General features: G+C 37.4%; 1 protein-coding gene across 1 annotated transcript; it reads right to left on the bottom strand.

Moving 5' to 3' along the window:
• Positions 1 to 230: 230 nt before the first annotated feature.
• LOC117315217 (mucin-2-like) lies at positions 231 to 17163 on the bottom strand. Its single transcript, XM_033869364.1, has 15 exons — positions 17047 to 17163; positions 16665 to 16712; positions 16074 to 16100; positions 15698 to 15742; positions 14400 to 14435; positions 13102 to 13214; positions 12516 to 12578; positions 12104 to 12206; positions 9065 to 9778; positions 8776 to 8808; positions 6043 to 6198; positions 5011 to 5040; positions 2568 to 2618; positions 738 to 900; positions 231 to 488 (listed from the first exon to the last, which is right to left on the bottom strand). The coding sequence occupies exons 1-15, from the start codon at positions 17081 to 17083 to the stop codon at positions 314 to 316; spliced, it is 1794 nt and encodes a 597-aa protein (XP_033725255.1). The 5' UTR covers positions 17084 to 17163; the 3' UTR covers positions 231 to 313.
• Between the last annotated feature and the right edge of the window lie 674 nt (positions 17164 to 17837).

Genomic DNA, 17837 nt, shown 5'->3' with positions numbered 1-17837 from the left:
TTCGTCCCATGTTATAATTTAACATGCTTTCTAGCACCAGAGCCAAGTGATGTTACAGATTGGTGGAGTGTGCGTCAACCTAGTTAGGTACGACATTAATTCCTTAAGGTCTTTATCGATCTATCTAGAAAGTAATTTCGTTTGTGTGGGGACATTTGGGTGTTTAATAGTATGAATAACTCTGAACTAATTTAAAAGTTAATTTGAAATGATGTAAAAATAGGTAACAAATCTGTCCATATCGTTTTACTGTTTAATTGAAGTTACAAAAAGTGACAAACACGATGGAATCCTTAGGTAGTGAAAGTGAGCACTATCCCACGTACATGTGAGAGGATGGATATACGTCTGTGTTACAATTGTCATCCGTACAGCAAAAGTGACACTGGTACTTCCCAGCGATATTGACTTTGCCGTAGTATAGACAGTAGTCGTTATCGGAGGAGAAAGCCAACCACTTGTTCATACATGTGGTCTCGTCCACACACCTAAATCAGTGAAACACAAACATATCAACTAGACCTTACTGGGTCTCTTATTACACAGAAATCGTTTTGAAATAGCATATGTTCTGGTGATATGTATAGTATAAAATAATAGCTTAAAAGATTGATACTTTTAGGGTATATACCAGTTACCATTTATAAAAGTAAAAACTGGTATTTATATAAGTGAAGATGGTATTTATAACGGCAATGATGTATCGGATGATAATGGTACATTTCAGTTGTCCTTACGTTTTATAGATGCTTGAATACCCAGTCTCGTCTACAAAGACTGACGTCATACAGAAGTCCTTGTCGCTGGGGCACTGATGTGATGAGTTGTAGTAAGTCTGTCGGACAGTACACGGCATGCCATTATCTTCTGAACCGCACACCATACAGTGGCGGTCGGTCGCTGACAATAACAGTATACATACGCATAATGTGGGAAATAATGGAATAAATATTTACCTTTTATGTCAATGTAATCCTAATGTTATACAAAATAAATGTATGACGTAGAATTTATTAATTGTATGACTTACTCGCTATAAAATGTATGACATAGCCGCTTTAATGTATGACATACCCGCTATAATGTATGACGTTCCTGCTATGAAATGTATGGCGTGTATACCCGCTATAAATTATATGGACGTTTCCACTATAAAATGTGTGACGTACCCGCTATAATGTATGATGAACCAGCCATAAAATGTATGTCATTCCCGCTATAAATGTATGACGTACCCGCTATAAATGTATGACGTTCCTGTTATTTATATATAACGTACTCGCTATAAAAATTGTATGACATACCCGCCATAGATTGTATGACGTATCCGCTATAAAATGTATGACATACCCGCAATAGATTGAATGACCTACCTGCTCTAAAATGCATGATTGTACCTGCTATAAAGTGTTTAACATACCGCTATAAATGTATGACGTACCCGCTATCAATTGTATGACGTACCCACTACAAAATGTGTGACGTACCCGCTAAAATATATTACGTACTCACTATAAATGTATGACATACTCGCTATCAAATCTATGATGTACCCACTATCAATGTGTGACGTACCCGCTATAAGGTATAAGGTTATGACCTTCTGGTATCAGGTTATGTTTACTGGTATCAGGTTATGACTTACTGGTATAAGGTTATGTTTACTGGTATAAGGTTATGACTTACTGGTATAAGGTTATGACTTACTGGTATAAGGTTATGTTTACTGGTATAAGGTTATGTTAACTGGTATAAGGTTATGTTTACTTGTATAAGGTTATGTTTACTGGTATCAGGTTATGTTAACTGGTATCAGGTTATGTTTACTGGTATCAGGTTATGACTTACGTGTATAAGGTTATGTTTACTGGTATAAGGTTATGACCTTCTGGTATCAGGTTATGTTTACTGGTATAAGGTTATGTTTACTGGTATCAGGTTATGACTAACTGGTATAAGGTTATGACTTACTGGTATCAGGTTATGACTAACTGGTATCAGGTTATGTTTACTGGTATCAGGTTATGTTTACTGGTATAAGCTTACGTTTACTGGTATCGGGTTATGTTTACTGGTATCAGGTTATGACCAACTGCTATAAGGTTATGTTTACTGGTATAAGGTTATGACTTACTGGTATAAGGTTATGACTTACTGGTATCAGGTTATGACTTACTGGTATCAGGTTATGTTAACTGGTATAAGGTTATGACTTACTGGTATAAGGTTATGTTTACTGGTATCAGGTTATGACTTACTGATATCAGGTTATGTTTACTGGTATAAGGTTATGACTTACTGGTATAAGGTTATGACTTACTGGTATCAGGTTATGACTTACTGGTATCAGGTTATGTTAACTGGTATAAGGTTATGACTTACTGGTATAATGTTATGTTTACTGGTATCAGGTTTTGACTTACTGGTATCAGGTTATGACTTACTGGTATAATGTTATGTTTACTGGTATAAGATTATGATTTACTGGTATCAGGTTTTGACTTACTGGTATCAGGTTATGTTTACTGGTATAAGGTTATGTTTACTGGTATGAGGTTATGACTTACTCGGTGGTGTCGTCGGTGCCTGTGTGCTAAGTGTTGACGTGCTGCCTGGACCTGCAATATAATATATATATGATAGTAATTTATCCTAGTTCTCTCTAGCTTTGTCATGTCGTCAATGAACTGTACAGAAGATCAATATCATTTTAACATTAAATTGGTGATATAGTGTTAATATCATGATGGTGTGCTATCGACTGAGGATATATTGTGATATCAAAAACATTTGATATTCTACTGGGGACGTGTTTCTGTAATACATACCTCGGGCATATTCTATTGGGGACGTGTTTCTGTAATACAGACCTCGGGGATATTCTATTGGGGATGTGTAATACAGACCTCGGGGATATTCTATTGGGGATGTGTAATACAGACCTCGGGGATATTCTATTGGGGACGTGTTTCTGTAATACAGACCTCGGGGATATTCTATTGGGGACGTGTTTCTGTAATACAGACCTCGGGGATATTCTATTGGGGACGTGTTTCTGTAATACAGACCTCGGGGATATTCTATTGGGGACGTGTTTCTGTAATACAGACCTCGGGGATATTCTATTGGGGACGTGTTTCTGTAATACAGACCTCGGGGATATTCTATTGGGGACGTGTTTCTGTAATACAGACCTCGGGGATATTCTATTGGGGACGTGTTTCTGTAATACAGACCTCGGGGATATTCTATTGGGGACGTGTTTCTGTAATACAGACCTCGGGGATATTCTATTGGGGATGTGTAATACAGACCTCGGGGATATTCTATTGGGGATGTGTAATACAGACCTCGGGGATATTCTATTGGGGACGTGTTTCTGTAATACAGACCTCGGGGATATTCTATTGGGGATGTGTTTCTGTAATACAGACCTCGGGGATATTCTATTGGGGACGTGTTTCTGTAATACAGACCTCGGGGATATTCTATTGGGGACGTGTTTCTGTAATACAGACCTCGGGGATATTCTATTGGGGACGTGTTTCTGTAATACAGACCTCGGGGATATTCTATTGGGGACGTGTTTCTGTAATACAGACCTCGGGGATATTCTATTGGGGACGTGTTTCTGTAATACAGACCTCGGGGATATTCTATTGGGGACGTGTTTCTGTAATACAGACCTCGGGGATATTCTATTGGGGACGTGTTTCTGTAATACAGACCTCGGGGATATTCTATTGGGGACGTGTTTCTGTAATACAGACCTCGGGGATATTCTATTGGGGATGTGTAATACAGACCTCGGGGATATTCTATTGGGGATGTGTAATACAGACCTCGGGGATATTCTATTGGGGACGTGTTTCTGTAATACAGACCTCGGGGATATTCTATTGGGGATGTGTTTCTGTAATACAGACCTCGGGGATATTCTATTGGGGACGTGTTTCTGTAATACAGACCTCGGGGATATTCTATTGGGGACGTGTTTCTGTAATACAGACCTCGGGGATATTCTATTGGGGACGTGTTTCTGTAATACAGACCTCGGGGATATTCTATTGGGGACGTGTTTCTGTAATACAGACCTCGGGGATATTCTATTGGGGACGTGTTTCTGTAATACATACCTCGGGGATATTCTATTGGGGACGTGTTTCTGTAATACAGACCTCGGGGATATTCTATTGGGGATGTGTTTCTGTAATACAGACCTCGGGGATATTCTATTGGGGATGTGTTTCTGTAATACAGACCTCGGGGATATTCTATTGGGGATGTGTTTCTGTAATACTGACCTCGGGGGTATTCTATTGGGGACGTGATTCTGTAATACAGACCTCGGGGATATTCTATTGGGGATGTGTTTCTGTAATACTGACCTCGGGGGTATTTTATTGGGGACGTGTTTCTGTAATATAGACCTCGGGGATATTCTATTGGGGATGTGTTTCTGTAATACAGACCTCGGGGATATTCTATTGGGGATGTGTTTCTGTAATACAGACCTCGGGGATATTCTATTGGGGACGTGTTTCTGTAATACAGACCTCGGGGATATTCTATTGGGGATGTGTAATACAGACCTCGGGGATATTCTATTGGGGATGTGTTTCTGTAATACAGACCCCGGGGATATTCTATTGGGGATGTGTAATACAGACCTCGGGGATATTCTATAGGGGACGTGATTCTGTAATACAGACCTTGGGGATATTCTATTGGGGAGGTGTTTGTGTAATACAGACCTCGGGGATATTCTATTGGGGAGGTGTTTCTGTAATACAGACCTCGGGGATATTCTATTAGGGATGTGTTTCTGTAATACAGGCCCCGGGGATATTCTATTGGGGACGTGATTCTGTAATACAGACCTGGGGGGTATTCTGTTGATTAATTAGATAATTTTCAAAACACATGTTTATCATGCTTTGATACTACTGACATTGGTAGATCATTCACAAATAAATAATTAATACTTCTCATATTGAACATTCTGTTTACCTGATGTTGCGTTGTACTGTTTTTCACAATCTGTAAATATTAAATGATGATTTTTAGAATTCCCTACCAACAGGTAAGTGTTGTTGCCTATACCATGCCTCTCTCTAAATATACATATCAATACATATCCATATTTATACATGGTTATAACAGTTCATACATAACGTTATGTCAATACATATTCATAATTATACATGGTCATAAAATAGGAAGATATTTTAATAATGGATAAAGGATAAACTATCAGATCATTGTCATGTCTCCCTATTCTTATTATTGTAAAATAAAATATTCTGAACAAGAGAAAAGTCTTAAGTATTAATCAGCTGATAACAATATTACTGATTAATGTCAGATGGATAACATATACAACAGGTCATAATGTTGATAAATCATCTATAAATCGTAATCACAATGACCAGATAGAGTCCTCGTTACTTTTAGGTAAATTATATACTGTGTGACATAGCCGACATCAGCCACCAAACATTATGGACATTTAGCACTAAGCACAGACATATATTATAGTTCTTATTTAAGTAAAGTTCGAAAAAAAGTACAGCAAGCTTTTCGAGCAAAATCAGTCGAAACTGCTCTAAAAGCCAAGGAAACTCTTTCTATAAATCTCACATGTTTAGTTCTTAATGTAACACAATTAATTGCATAAGAAGGTCTGTACAGAGGTCATCTATCTATGGGGGTTCTCCTCTCTACTGAGTGGATATTACAGGTAAGTCTGTAATCATTTATGTCATCAAACAGTTAACCTGTTGGCCATAATTTAAACAGATTTTAAACATACATGTAGCCCCATTCTTCAATTTTAGATGAAAATGATGAGCTCCCAAGTTGTATACATTATGGTTCGGGGAATGTGGTCTGTAGTGTACCGTATCGAATCTCTATCAGAAAGCTGTTTCAGTAATTTAAACGTTTGAACATATGAATTATTATTACAACACAACAGTGATCCATATTCACCTTCCAGAGGAATTTTGAAAATCGTATATTCTATTAGGATGATCTACTCACACTCGTCACAAAAGTTGCAGTATTGTGCGCAATTATCTACCGCGAAGTCGTGGCCGTTCGCGTCATGCCATTTACAAATGCCGGTCTCTTGATGAAATGAGTGACATTCAAAGTGTGGAGGGTTGTTATGGTCAGTACACATCAGTGTTCCATTCCCTGAAATGGCATACGTACTATGATGATAATAAATGATATGTGTTCCATTGTACTATGATAGTAATGATAAAAGACATGTGTTCTACTATACTATGATAGGAATAAACGACATGTGATCTACCGTACTATGATAGGAATAAACGACATTTGTTCTACTATACTATGATAGTAATAAACGACATGTGTTCTACTGTACTATGACAGTAATAAACGAGACGTGTTCTACTGTACTATGATAATAATAAACGACATGTGTTCTACTGTACTATGATAATAATAAACGACATGTGTTCTACTGTACTATAATAGTAATAAACGACATGTCTTCTACTGTACTATGACAGAAATAAACGACATGTGTTCTACTGTACTATGACAGTAATAAACGAGACGTGTTCTACTGTACTATCATAATAATAAACGACATATGTTCTACTGTACTATGATAGTAATAAACGACATATATTCCACTGTACTATGATAATAATAAACGACATGTGTTCTACCGTACTATGATAATAAACGACATATGTTCTACTGTACTATGATAGTAATAAACGTTATATGTTCTACTGTACTATGATAGTAATAAACGACATGTGTTCTACTGTACTATGATAGTAATAAGCGACATGTGTTCTACTGTACTATGACAGTAATAAACGAGACGTGTTCTACTGTACTATGATAATAATAAACGACATGTGTTCTACTGTACTATGATAATAATAAACGACATGTGTTCTACTGTACTATGATAATAATAAACGACATATGTTCTACTGTACTATGATAGTAATAAACGTTATATGTTCTACTGTACTATGATAGTAATAAACGACATGTGTTCTACTGTACTATGATAATAATAAACGACATATGTTCTACTGTACTATGATAGTAATAAACGACATATATTCCACTGTACTATGATAATAATAAACGACATGTGTTCTACTGTACTATGATAATAATAAACGACATATGTTCTACTGTACTATGATAGTAATAAACGTTATATGTTCTACTGTACTATGATAGTAATAAACGACATGTGTTCTACTGTACTATGATAATAATAAACGACATGTGTTCTACTGTACTATGATGATAATAAACGACATGTGTTCTACTGTACTATGATAATAATAAACGACATGTGTTCTACTGTACTATGACAGTAATAAACGAGACGTGTTCTACTGTACTATGATAGTAATAAACGACATGTGTTCTACTGTACTATGATAATAATAAACGACATATATTCTACTGTACTATGATAGTAATAAACGACATATGTTCTACTGTACTATGACAGTAATAAACGACATATGTTCTACTGTACTATGATAATAATAAACGACATGTGTTCTACTGTACTATGATAGTAATAAACGACATGTGTTCTTCTGTACTATGACAGTAATAAACGAGACGTGTTCTACTGTACTATGATAGTAATAAACGACATGTGTTCTACTGTACTATGATAATAATAAACGACATGTGTTCTACTGTACTATGATAGTAATAAACGACATATGTTCTACTGTACTATGATAGTAATAAACGACATATTTTCTACTGTACTATGACAGTAATAAACGAGACGTGTTCTACTGTACTATGATAATAATAAACGTCATGTGTTCTACTGTAATATGATTGTAATTAATGACACGTGTTCTACTGTAATATGATAGTAATAAACAACATGTGTTCTTCTTTTCTATACTGACATCTGATCTTCTATTCCTTACATTATTATTCATGTTGAATAGTTTTCACACATGCTCATGAATATATTGCTTTAAGAAAATATAGCTCCCATATAGTTAGGTTTGGTTTGGTTTATTTTGTTTAACGTCCTATAAACAGCTAAGGTCATTTAAGGACGGCCTCCAGTGTGTGCGACATGCATGCGTGTGGTGATTGCGTATGTGTGTCTTGGGAGGCTGCAGTTTGTTCGTGTTAAGTCTCCTTGTGATAGCCGGATCTTTTGCCGATTTATAGTGCTACCTCACTGAAGCATACTGCCGAAGACACCCAGCAGGACACCCCATCCGGTCACATTATACTGACAACGGGCGGTCCAGTTGTCCCACTCAAAATGTGCTGAGCGCTAAGCAGGAGTAGGAACTACCATTTCTAAAGACTCTGGTATGTCTCGGCCAGGGGACAGAACCCAAAGCCTTCTTCACAGCGGCGAACGCTCAACTAAAGGCCAAAAGTGAGGCATTGTCAAGGGAGACATTAGGAAGAAGAAAGTTGTTAAGAAGAGAAAAGATAAGATCCCAAATTAAGTCGCCTCTTACGATCATGCAATGGGGGCAGCAGGCACAATTCTTGCGCCCATATAAAGATCACATGTCGTTTGTAAACAGTATCATACCCTATATAAATAACACATGATCATCCTACCTATTTGAGCATATACTGTGCGAATGGGTAATATAACATAGGCTAAAATACTAAAGCAATATATGCAAAGCTCGAAGTACACTTGAGTGACCTGTACGATTGATTGAGTCTGAACCAAACTAAAATCTGAATACGCTGTATATTAATACATACCTTGTTTACAGGGTGTTGGTGGAAGAGGCGTGGCTATAGGTAATTTTGGGAAGAAAAAAGAGAGAAAGAAACATGATACATACTCTGTTACAATGGTGCTTGAAATGCAACAACGAACCGGTCCAAAAAGGTCCATTTGTCAGGTAGCCCGTCCAAAAAGGGCAATTTGTTAGGTAGCCCGTCCAAAACCAATTGATATTGTTTTTATTCATTGAAATTTAATATTCTTTCCATGACATATGACATATGATGATTATTAAACGAAATGCTAACAAACATTACGACTTACTTGTTGAATTAACAGCACCTGCGTTTGTAACAACAGGCGTCGATGTGGTAGATGTTGAATTAATTAGCTCAGCAGACGTAGACTGTTCTGTAGTAATGGTTTCGGCTGTGTTAGATATCGGAGTTGTGAAGAATAATGTTGTTGGTTTGGGATTTGCAGTTGTATTAGTCGCTGTTGTTGGTATTGGAGTTGTGGCTGCAATTGTCTGTGTTGTGGGTTTTGGAGTTGTAGTTGTAGTTGTCGGGGTTGTAGGTATTGGAGTTGTGGTTGTAGATGTCGAGGTTGTGGGTTTTGGAGTTGTAGTTGTAGTTGTTGGGGTTGTAGGTATTGGAGTTGTGGTTGTAGATGTCGAGGTTGTGGGTTTTGGAATTGTAGTTGTAGTTGTCGGGGTTGTGGGTTTTGGAGTTGTGGTTGTAGTTGTCGGGGTTGTGGGTTTTGGAGTTGTGGTTGTAGTTGTCGGTGTTGTGGGTTTTGGAGTTGTAGTTGTAGTTGTCGGGGTTGTGGGTTTTGGAGTTGTGGTTGTAGTTGTCGGGGTTGTGGGTTTTGGAGTTGTGGTTGTAGTTGTCGGTGTTGTGGGTTTTGGAGTTGTGGTTGTAGTTGTCGGTGTTGTGGGTTTTGGAGTTGTGGTTGTAGTTGTCGGTGTTGTGGGCTTTTGAGTTGTAGTTGTTGCAATTGAATTCATTAAATGCGCCAATTGCTTTGAATGTATTGCACCTGTAAATGTTATAAATGTAAATCAAATTAGAGCAAGTAACATACATTACATGAACACAGGTAACAACAAACATTTTCTCTCCGAGATTTTTTTCCTTAGCAGTTTTCGTTTATGACCTGTTACTTTAACATATATCACGAATTTATTTTCTTCCATTTTTTAATATTTCCTGAAATTACGGTAATTTTCATACTAAAAACAGGAAGACAGTCAATACGGGGCGTTCAAAACAGGGTTAGCAAACATACAGTCTATACGGGGCGTTCCAAATAGGGTTAGCAAACATACAGTCTATACGGGGCGTTCCAAACAGGGTTAGCAAACATTCAGTCTATACGGGGCGTTCCAAATAGGGTTAGCCAACAAACAGTCTATACGGGGCGTTCCAAACAGGGTTAGCAAGCATACAGTCTATACGGGGCGTTCCAAATAGGGTTAGCAAACATACAGTCTATACGGGGCGTTCCAAACAGGGTTAGCAAGCATACAGTCTATACGGGGCGTTCCAAATAGGGTAAGCAAACATACAGTCTATACGGGGCGTTCCAAACAGGGTTAGCAAACAAACAGTCTATACGGAGCGTTCCAAATAGGGTTAGCAAACATACAGTCTATACGGGGCGTTCAAAACAGGGTTAGCAAACATACAGTCTATACGGGGCATTCCAAATAGGGTTAGCAAACATACAGTCTATACGGGGCGTTCCAAACAGGGTTAGCAAACATACAGTCTATACGGGGCGTTCCAAATAGGGTTAGCAAACATTGAGTCTATACGGGGCGTTCCGAACAGGGTTAGCCAACATACAGTCTATACGGGGCGTTCCAAACAGGGTTAGCAAACATTCAGTCTATACGGGGCGTTCCAAATAGGGTTAGCAAACATTCAGTCTATACGGGGCGTTCCAAACAGGGTTAGCAAACATACCGTCTATACGGGGCGTTCAAAACAGGGTTAGCAAACACAGTCTATACGGGGCATTCAAAACAGGGTTAGCCAACAAACAGTCTATACGGGGCGTTCCAAACAGGGTTAGCAAACATACAGTCTATACGTGGCGTTCCAAACAGGGTTAGCAAACATACAGTCTATACGGGGCTTCCAAACAGGGTTAGCAAACATACAGTCTATACGGGGCATTCAAATAGGGTTAGCAAACATACAGTCTATACGGGGCATTCCAAATAGGGTTAGCAAACAAACAGTCTATATACGGGGCGTTCCAAATAGGGTTAGCAAACATTGAGTCTATACGGGGCGTTCCGAACAGGGTTAGCAAACATACAGTCTGTACGGGGCGTTCCAAATAGGGTTAGCAAACATTCAGTCTATACGGGGCGTTCCAAACAGGGTTAGCAAACATACAGTCTATACGGGGCGTTCCAAATAGGGTTAGCAAACAAACAGTCTATACGGGGCGTTCCGAACAGGGTTAGCAAACATACATTCTATGCGGGGGCGTTCCGAACAGGGTTAGCAAACATACAGTCTATACGGGGCGTTCAAAACAGGGTTAGCAAACATACATTCTATGCGGGGGCGTTCAAAACAGGGTTAGCCAACATACAGTCTATACGGGGCGTTCAAAACAGGGTTAGCAAACATACAGTCTATACGGGGGCGTTCCGAACAGGGTTAGCAAATATACAGTCCATACGGGGAGTTCCGAATAGGGTAAGCACCCCTATATCTACTCGATATTTTGTTTCCCTATTGTTAAGGCGTATTTTGTATTAACTCGAGGTGTAAATATCAATACTATAACTCTGCAAATAGAACAGGTGACATTTTACTGAATGATGCTTTACTTACGCATTGGGATAATGACCATACTCACCTAGACATCAATGAATAGCAGATATGAATTTAGTAATGGATACAATAGGTGTTGATTTATAAGTATAAAACTGAACATCTGTTCCAACTATAGACTTGACGCTGATTCAAGTGATGCAGAAAAAATATCAACATTAAAAATTGGACGGTAATTCTAACTCAAAATACCGATATTCGAAATCCCTTGAAAAGGGCATTGGTAATACGACCAGGTTAACTAAAGGTATGAACGTCTTTCGCTTCAACAACCAAACCCGGCATGCAAGTCTATGTCAAATCCAGGTAATACCTCTCCATGCAAGAACCTGGACCGTGACAATAGATCCACCAGGCAAACATGTGATTTTGAATCCCTTACAGAAGAAACATGATATCGACCATTAAACTTTCCTTAGTTCTTCCTGATCCTACATCTCCAACAGTGCTGAACTCGAGAAAAGGAGAAAAAGAAAAGGAATCTAGAGTCAATAGCTGGAGTAAAACCTACTTAAGTTACACAGGTCATGGTTACATGTCTTTGTTCCTGACGAACTTCCATGGTCCGGCTGACTACAGTGGTGCCCATTCAGCGTCACGTGGTTAGATTCCCACTGGAAATAAAAAACAGAGATGTGTTTGTTCAGTTTTTGGTGAGATTGTATGTATAATAAAATTGGAATTTATACAGATATGAACACTTTAACTAGTCAATAAACTATTTAAAATCACAAATGTTTATAACAAGAAAGAGGGGATCGATCACGAATGTGCACTTAATCTGAATAAGTTTTCTCTATATATCGTTCGTTGGAGGCTAAGTTGATAATACCAACTATAGGATACGTTATGTGTATGTAACATGATGATTTAGTAAACTGTTAGAATAAACCGCTTTCAGTAGTTTTATATTTAAGACGTACGATGCATCCATACATATGCCGCGTGTGGTGGTACTTGTCCGAGTGGGTTTCGTTGTAGCACACCTGGAATAAAGACAACATCGGTGTAGATATGTATATGATGTACTTAGGTTAGTATATTCCTCTAAACAGTAGTAAGATGTCTAAGAATATTTGTCAGAAATGCAAAATGCAAACAAATGTCCTGTAATATTCGAATTAAACTTACCTACAGGATATATATTTACACACTTCGGGGTGTCCTGTAGATAATGCTTAAAAATGTACCTGCTGCCCCAATTGCATGTTCGTAAGATGCGAACTAAGGATTTTAGCTTTTCTCTTTTTTTTCTAAACAAATTTCTTCCCTTAACAATGCCTCACTTTTGGTCTTTAGTTGAACGTTTGAAGGTTTTGCCGAGACATAACAGCTGCTTAATTGCGCTATTACGAGGAGACAAACATGAATATACCGCAACCTTCCAAAACATACAAGCATGTAGCTCTAACGCACGGGAGGCCGTCCTTGAATGACTATAGCTGCTGATAAGATGTTAAACAATGTAAAACAACTAAACATATCGGAGCTTTGTACAAGTGTACTTACTGTGTGTGGATGGCAGGCGATGACGGTGTTACACTGACCCAAGAAATCATTCTCAGGGCAACCAAAACATAACTTCACATTGCTGGCAAGTGACTTGCTTAAAATAGTTAAAGCTACAAATATAGAAATCGTCTAAAAGGTAAAAAATCCTAAATCATAAATATAAACCAAATACACGTATATAGTTAAAGCTTCAAATATAGAAATCGTCTTAAAGGTACCAATCCTAAATCATAAACCAAATATATATAAACTCATATTTTATTACCAATTTAAATATCCCTGACTACACATTGAAATGTCCTTAACTACCAATTTACATCTCCTTGACTACCAATTTTAGGGTCCTTGACTACCTATTTTTACTATCCTTGACTACCTATTTAAATGTCCCTGACTAGCCATTTTAATATCCTTGACTAGCCATTTTAATATCCTTGACTACCCATTTTAATATCCTTGACTACCCATTTTAATATCCTTGACTACCCATTTAACTATCCGTGACTACCCATTTAAATATTCTTGACTACACATTTTAGAGTCCTTGACTACCAATTTTAGGGTCCTTGACTACCCATTTTTACTATCCTTGACTACCCATTTAAATATCCCTGACTTCCCATTTAAATATTCTTGACTACACATTTTAGAGTCCTTGACTACCCATTTCAGGGTCCTTGACTAGCCATTTAAATGTCCCTGACTAGCCATTTTAATATCCTTGACTACCCATTTTAATATCCTTGACTACCCATTTAACTATCCTTGACTACCCATTTAACTATCCTTGACTACCAATTTTAGGGTCCTTGACTACCTATTTTTACTATCCTTGACTACCTATTTAAATGTCCCTGACTAGCCATTTTAATATCCCTGACTAGCCATTTTAATATCCTTGACTACCCATTTAACTATCCTTGACTACCCATTTAACTATCCTTGACTACCCATTTAACTATCCGTGACTACCCATTTAACTATCCGTGACTACCCATTTAACTATCCTTGACTACCCATTTAAACATTTTTTGCTATCCTTGCCTATCCATTTTAGTGTCATTGACTACCCATTTTACTATCTAGGGCTACTAATTCAAATATCCTTTTGAGGATGACTAGATATGCGTATTAAATATAAGTTTCTTAATGTTCATTAACCATATCAATATCTATAAGTACTACAAACTTTGGCTAGGTATGTGGGTATTTATTATTTAAAACTGTCCATACTATAAACGTGAGCTAGGTATGCGGATAATAAGTATATATATATATATAATGGTCATACATACCGACTTCGCTAACCGGTTCTAGGTCTGATGCCAGGTCTGTAATTGTGAGAAGTGAAAAAAAACATGATTATTATTTTTTTCAATTATTTTAACATTTCATTTTGGCCAAAGTATATCAATGTTCGTTTTGATATGAGTGTTTGTACCCCCGTATGGGAACCCATTGTATGTGCTTAAGAATTGATTACAAAACTGGGAATAGCACTTTGTAATGCGTGCTTGGGTCAAGAAGATCTGGTGCACACATGTAGGATGATTTCTCTCTGACTTTATATTTCCTTACTTACTTGTGCTTGGCATCGAACGTCTAGTGACACTAAGAAAACCACCTGTGTTTGTTAAGGCAACAGGATACGTAAAATTAGCTCTCGCTGGTGTGTGCCCGACACCAAGCTTTAATTTTCTAGGTAAAAACTATTTATTCCGTTGTTAAAACGAGCTGCTGTGATGATGACGTACCATGCTTCTTGTCCAGGATTGATTGTCAATTTTGTTGCTTGTATGGACTGATTAAGGGAAGTGAACCTCATGCAAATGAAGTGACCTACGAAGCATTCCATGTACCATTTGCACGAGGTCCGCTCGGATGTTTGGTCTTGCGGTTATTCACAGATGGCATATGTAACTCAAAATCTATAACCGAACTCCTGTGACCGTATACGCATGCAATCTGATAGCCGCGGTGTTCAGAGCTCCAGACCACTACTTCTACGGTAAAAATGCAACAATGTAACTGTAATGTTCTCGAAATATAGGACTTCATGTCGTACTGGAATGTAAATTCTCATGAAAGTAAGTAGAGAAACATTTATTTGAAAATTGGCGGTATTTGACGGCCCGAAACTAGTGATCTCCATTGTCAAAGTTAAAGAGAACCTAGGTTCTATCGGTCAGTGTTCTGTTAGATCGTGTGTTTTATAAACTGTCTTCATTACACTGACATTTTCTTAAGATGTTTTGTAGTTCATAAATTAGCTGTTCCATGCAAACAGTGAATGTTTAAACATACCGGGAAAAAATCTGTCTTTCAGAACAGAAGCACGCGATCAAGATCTTCCTAGGGAAAGAAAGTAATCCGAGTTTACTAGTTTCATTGAGGTGAAGCGAAGTGAAAATGTAAATATTTCAGTGTGATGATGCTATAAATGCGTTCTAAATCATTAGTGGAAACAGTCATCATATTTAACCTTAGCTGTTCCAGAATAACAACTTCATTGATATTGTCAACAAAATGTTTAATATATGTAGCACTTGCAGTCCACACGCTATATGTTACACCCCTTTCAGATCATACTAACCTATCCTGCAGTTGGGGTTGATTTCCGCGCGGTCATGGCTGTGGGCTGGCGGAGAAAAATAAATCTTACACGTTAATGATAATGATATAATGATATACATACTCTTAAACTGTTAAGATAGAAATAACCTAACAGAGAAACATTGATGTATGTGTATTGCTTCACTCATTGTTTGTGTGAATTTTCCCCTGGAAAGTCGCCACAGACACACCATGCCATCAGCAGTAATATGTTTTGCTCTAAGTCTCGTTGGAAACCTTACTAATCCTGCAATATTTTACAGAAAGATAACAGTCAGCATTCAAAAAATATGATATGAGAATGTAACAGATGGATTTCGTTTGCGGCATGATATATAATTTTGAAATATACTTACAGCAATCTGCTGGCGGGATAACCTTTCCTAGAAAACGTACAAATGAGTTTGTAAAGACTGATGTTTTGATATATCAGCTAATTTGATATGTAGATACTAGTTATTAGTACCACAACCTTTCCGTTGTCGATTATAGGTAAATTATCAAATTACTACCAATCGTAGAAGTATTGAACGATTTGCATTGATATTACTTGTGATCAATAAAAAAGTTGAATGGATTTGGAGAGCTTGACAGAACTTCAGAACCAGACCTCGATGGAATATGTACACTAGACAGTTTACAGTATAGATTACCTTGTATTTATGTTAAGACAAGAATCAAAGATGTATAAAAAAGAAAAAAGAAATACTATTAGAATTATGCTAAAACATCAAAATCAGACACACGAACCACACATGCAGTTATTCTATTCGAAATGCGAGGAGCATATCTATCTATGATTCTAAAAAAGGTAAATTGCTTTTACATAATAGAGCAGTAAATGAACAGTACATGAAGAGTAACCTCCCTTTTATGACTCGTCAGGCTAACATTCACATTAAATATTTATTTTCCAATGCCTAGTAATCTTTATCATATTCACTTACCTGTAAAAATATCTTCACATACCGATGAAGCTTGTATTCTTGAAAATACTGAAACGTAAAGGTGAATGTGACTCCTTTTTACTTATTCGTATATCTCTGCATCATCCAAATATCAAGTTTAAACAAAACCAGTGTTTGTCTACGGATTCCAGTGTTTCTTTGAACAGGCTGTTAGAGATATGTAAAAGATTCAAATTTCTAGTGCCTTAATGTTGCCTTTAAATAAGTAATCAGTTCATAATAGGACTGCAATAAAGACATACGTACATCACCCAACATCGTCTATCAAATAAGTAACACATGTTATATAATGCATGATATCATACATAGTATTTTTATTTTCATAACTCACACCGTTTTTAAGAGAATTTATTTAACCTACCAGAAATGAAAATCAGAATTGTCCTAAAGCAATCCATTGTAGCCAGCAGTCCCTATTATAACTGCGATAGTGTATTTCTGTAGTAGTGTGTATCGGAGAGATAACAGACGTCAATAAGATCTAACAAGGACACTGCGTGCCTGTGTTGTACATATTGTATCAGCCTACGCTAAACTAGCACGATTCCTAAAATACGGATACAGAGTGTCAGATAATGAAAGTTAGGTATAATATAAAATCTTACACAATAGTCATGATTAGATTATAACGTCCGGTTCATCACTGACGAGTCCTAGAGGGGCTGGGCAGATGCATACTGCAGTTTTATAGCAATTATTCGGCAGTTTACATTAACTTTTATGAAAGTAATATTTTAAGGTGTAATCAACGTTTGACCGATTGTGTCCTGTTTACATTCCGTTAAAAAAAAACAAAAAAAAAACCTAAAAAACCAGGTACTGACTGTAGGTCGGGTCAGTTGCCAGGTACTGACCGTAGGCCGGTGGTTTTTCTCCTGGTACTCCGGCTTTCCTCCACCTCCAAAACCTGGCACGTCATTAAATGACCCTTGCTGTTAATAAGACGTTAAATAAAGCCAAACCAAACCAAACCGTTCAAAAATAAATTCACGATAGTGCTCTATGTGGTCGTTCGCTCGATGTAAACATGTAAGCAAACAGAGTATGGACATCGTTACTATAACTTTATTTTCTGGAAATAAAATAAGTTATCCGCACGCGATGTTTTGGAAAAATGATAAATCGTCGAAATCATTGTTTTTCGTTACAAGA

This window comes from Pecten maximus, chromosome 2 (genome assembly GCF_902652985.1).
Source record: "Pecten maximus chromosome 2, xPecMax1.1, whole genome shotgun sequence".
Lineage (NCBI taxonomy): Eukaryota > Metazoa > Mollusca > Bivalvia > Pectinida > Pectinidae > Pecten > Pecten maximus.
Note: the sequence above shows the minus strand (reverse complement) of the source record. Positions and strands in the feature narration are given on the sequence as shown.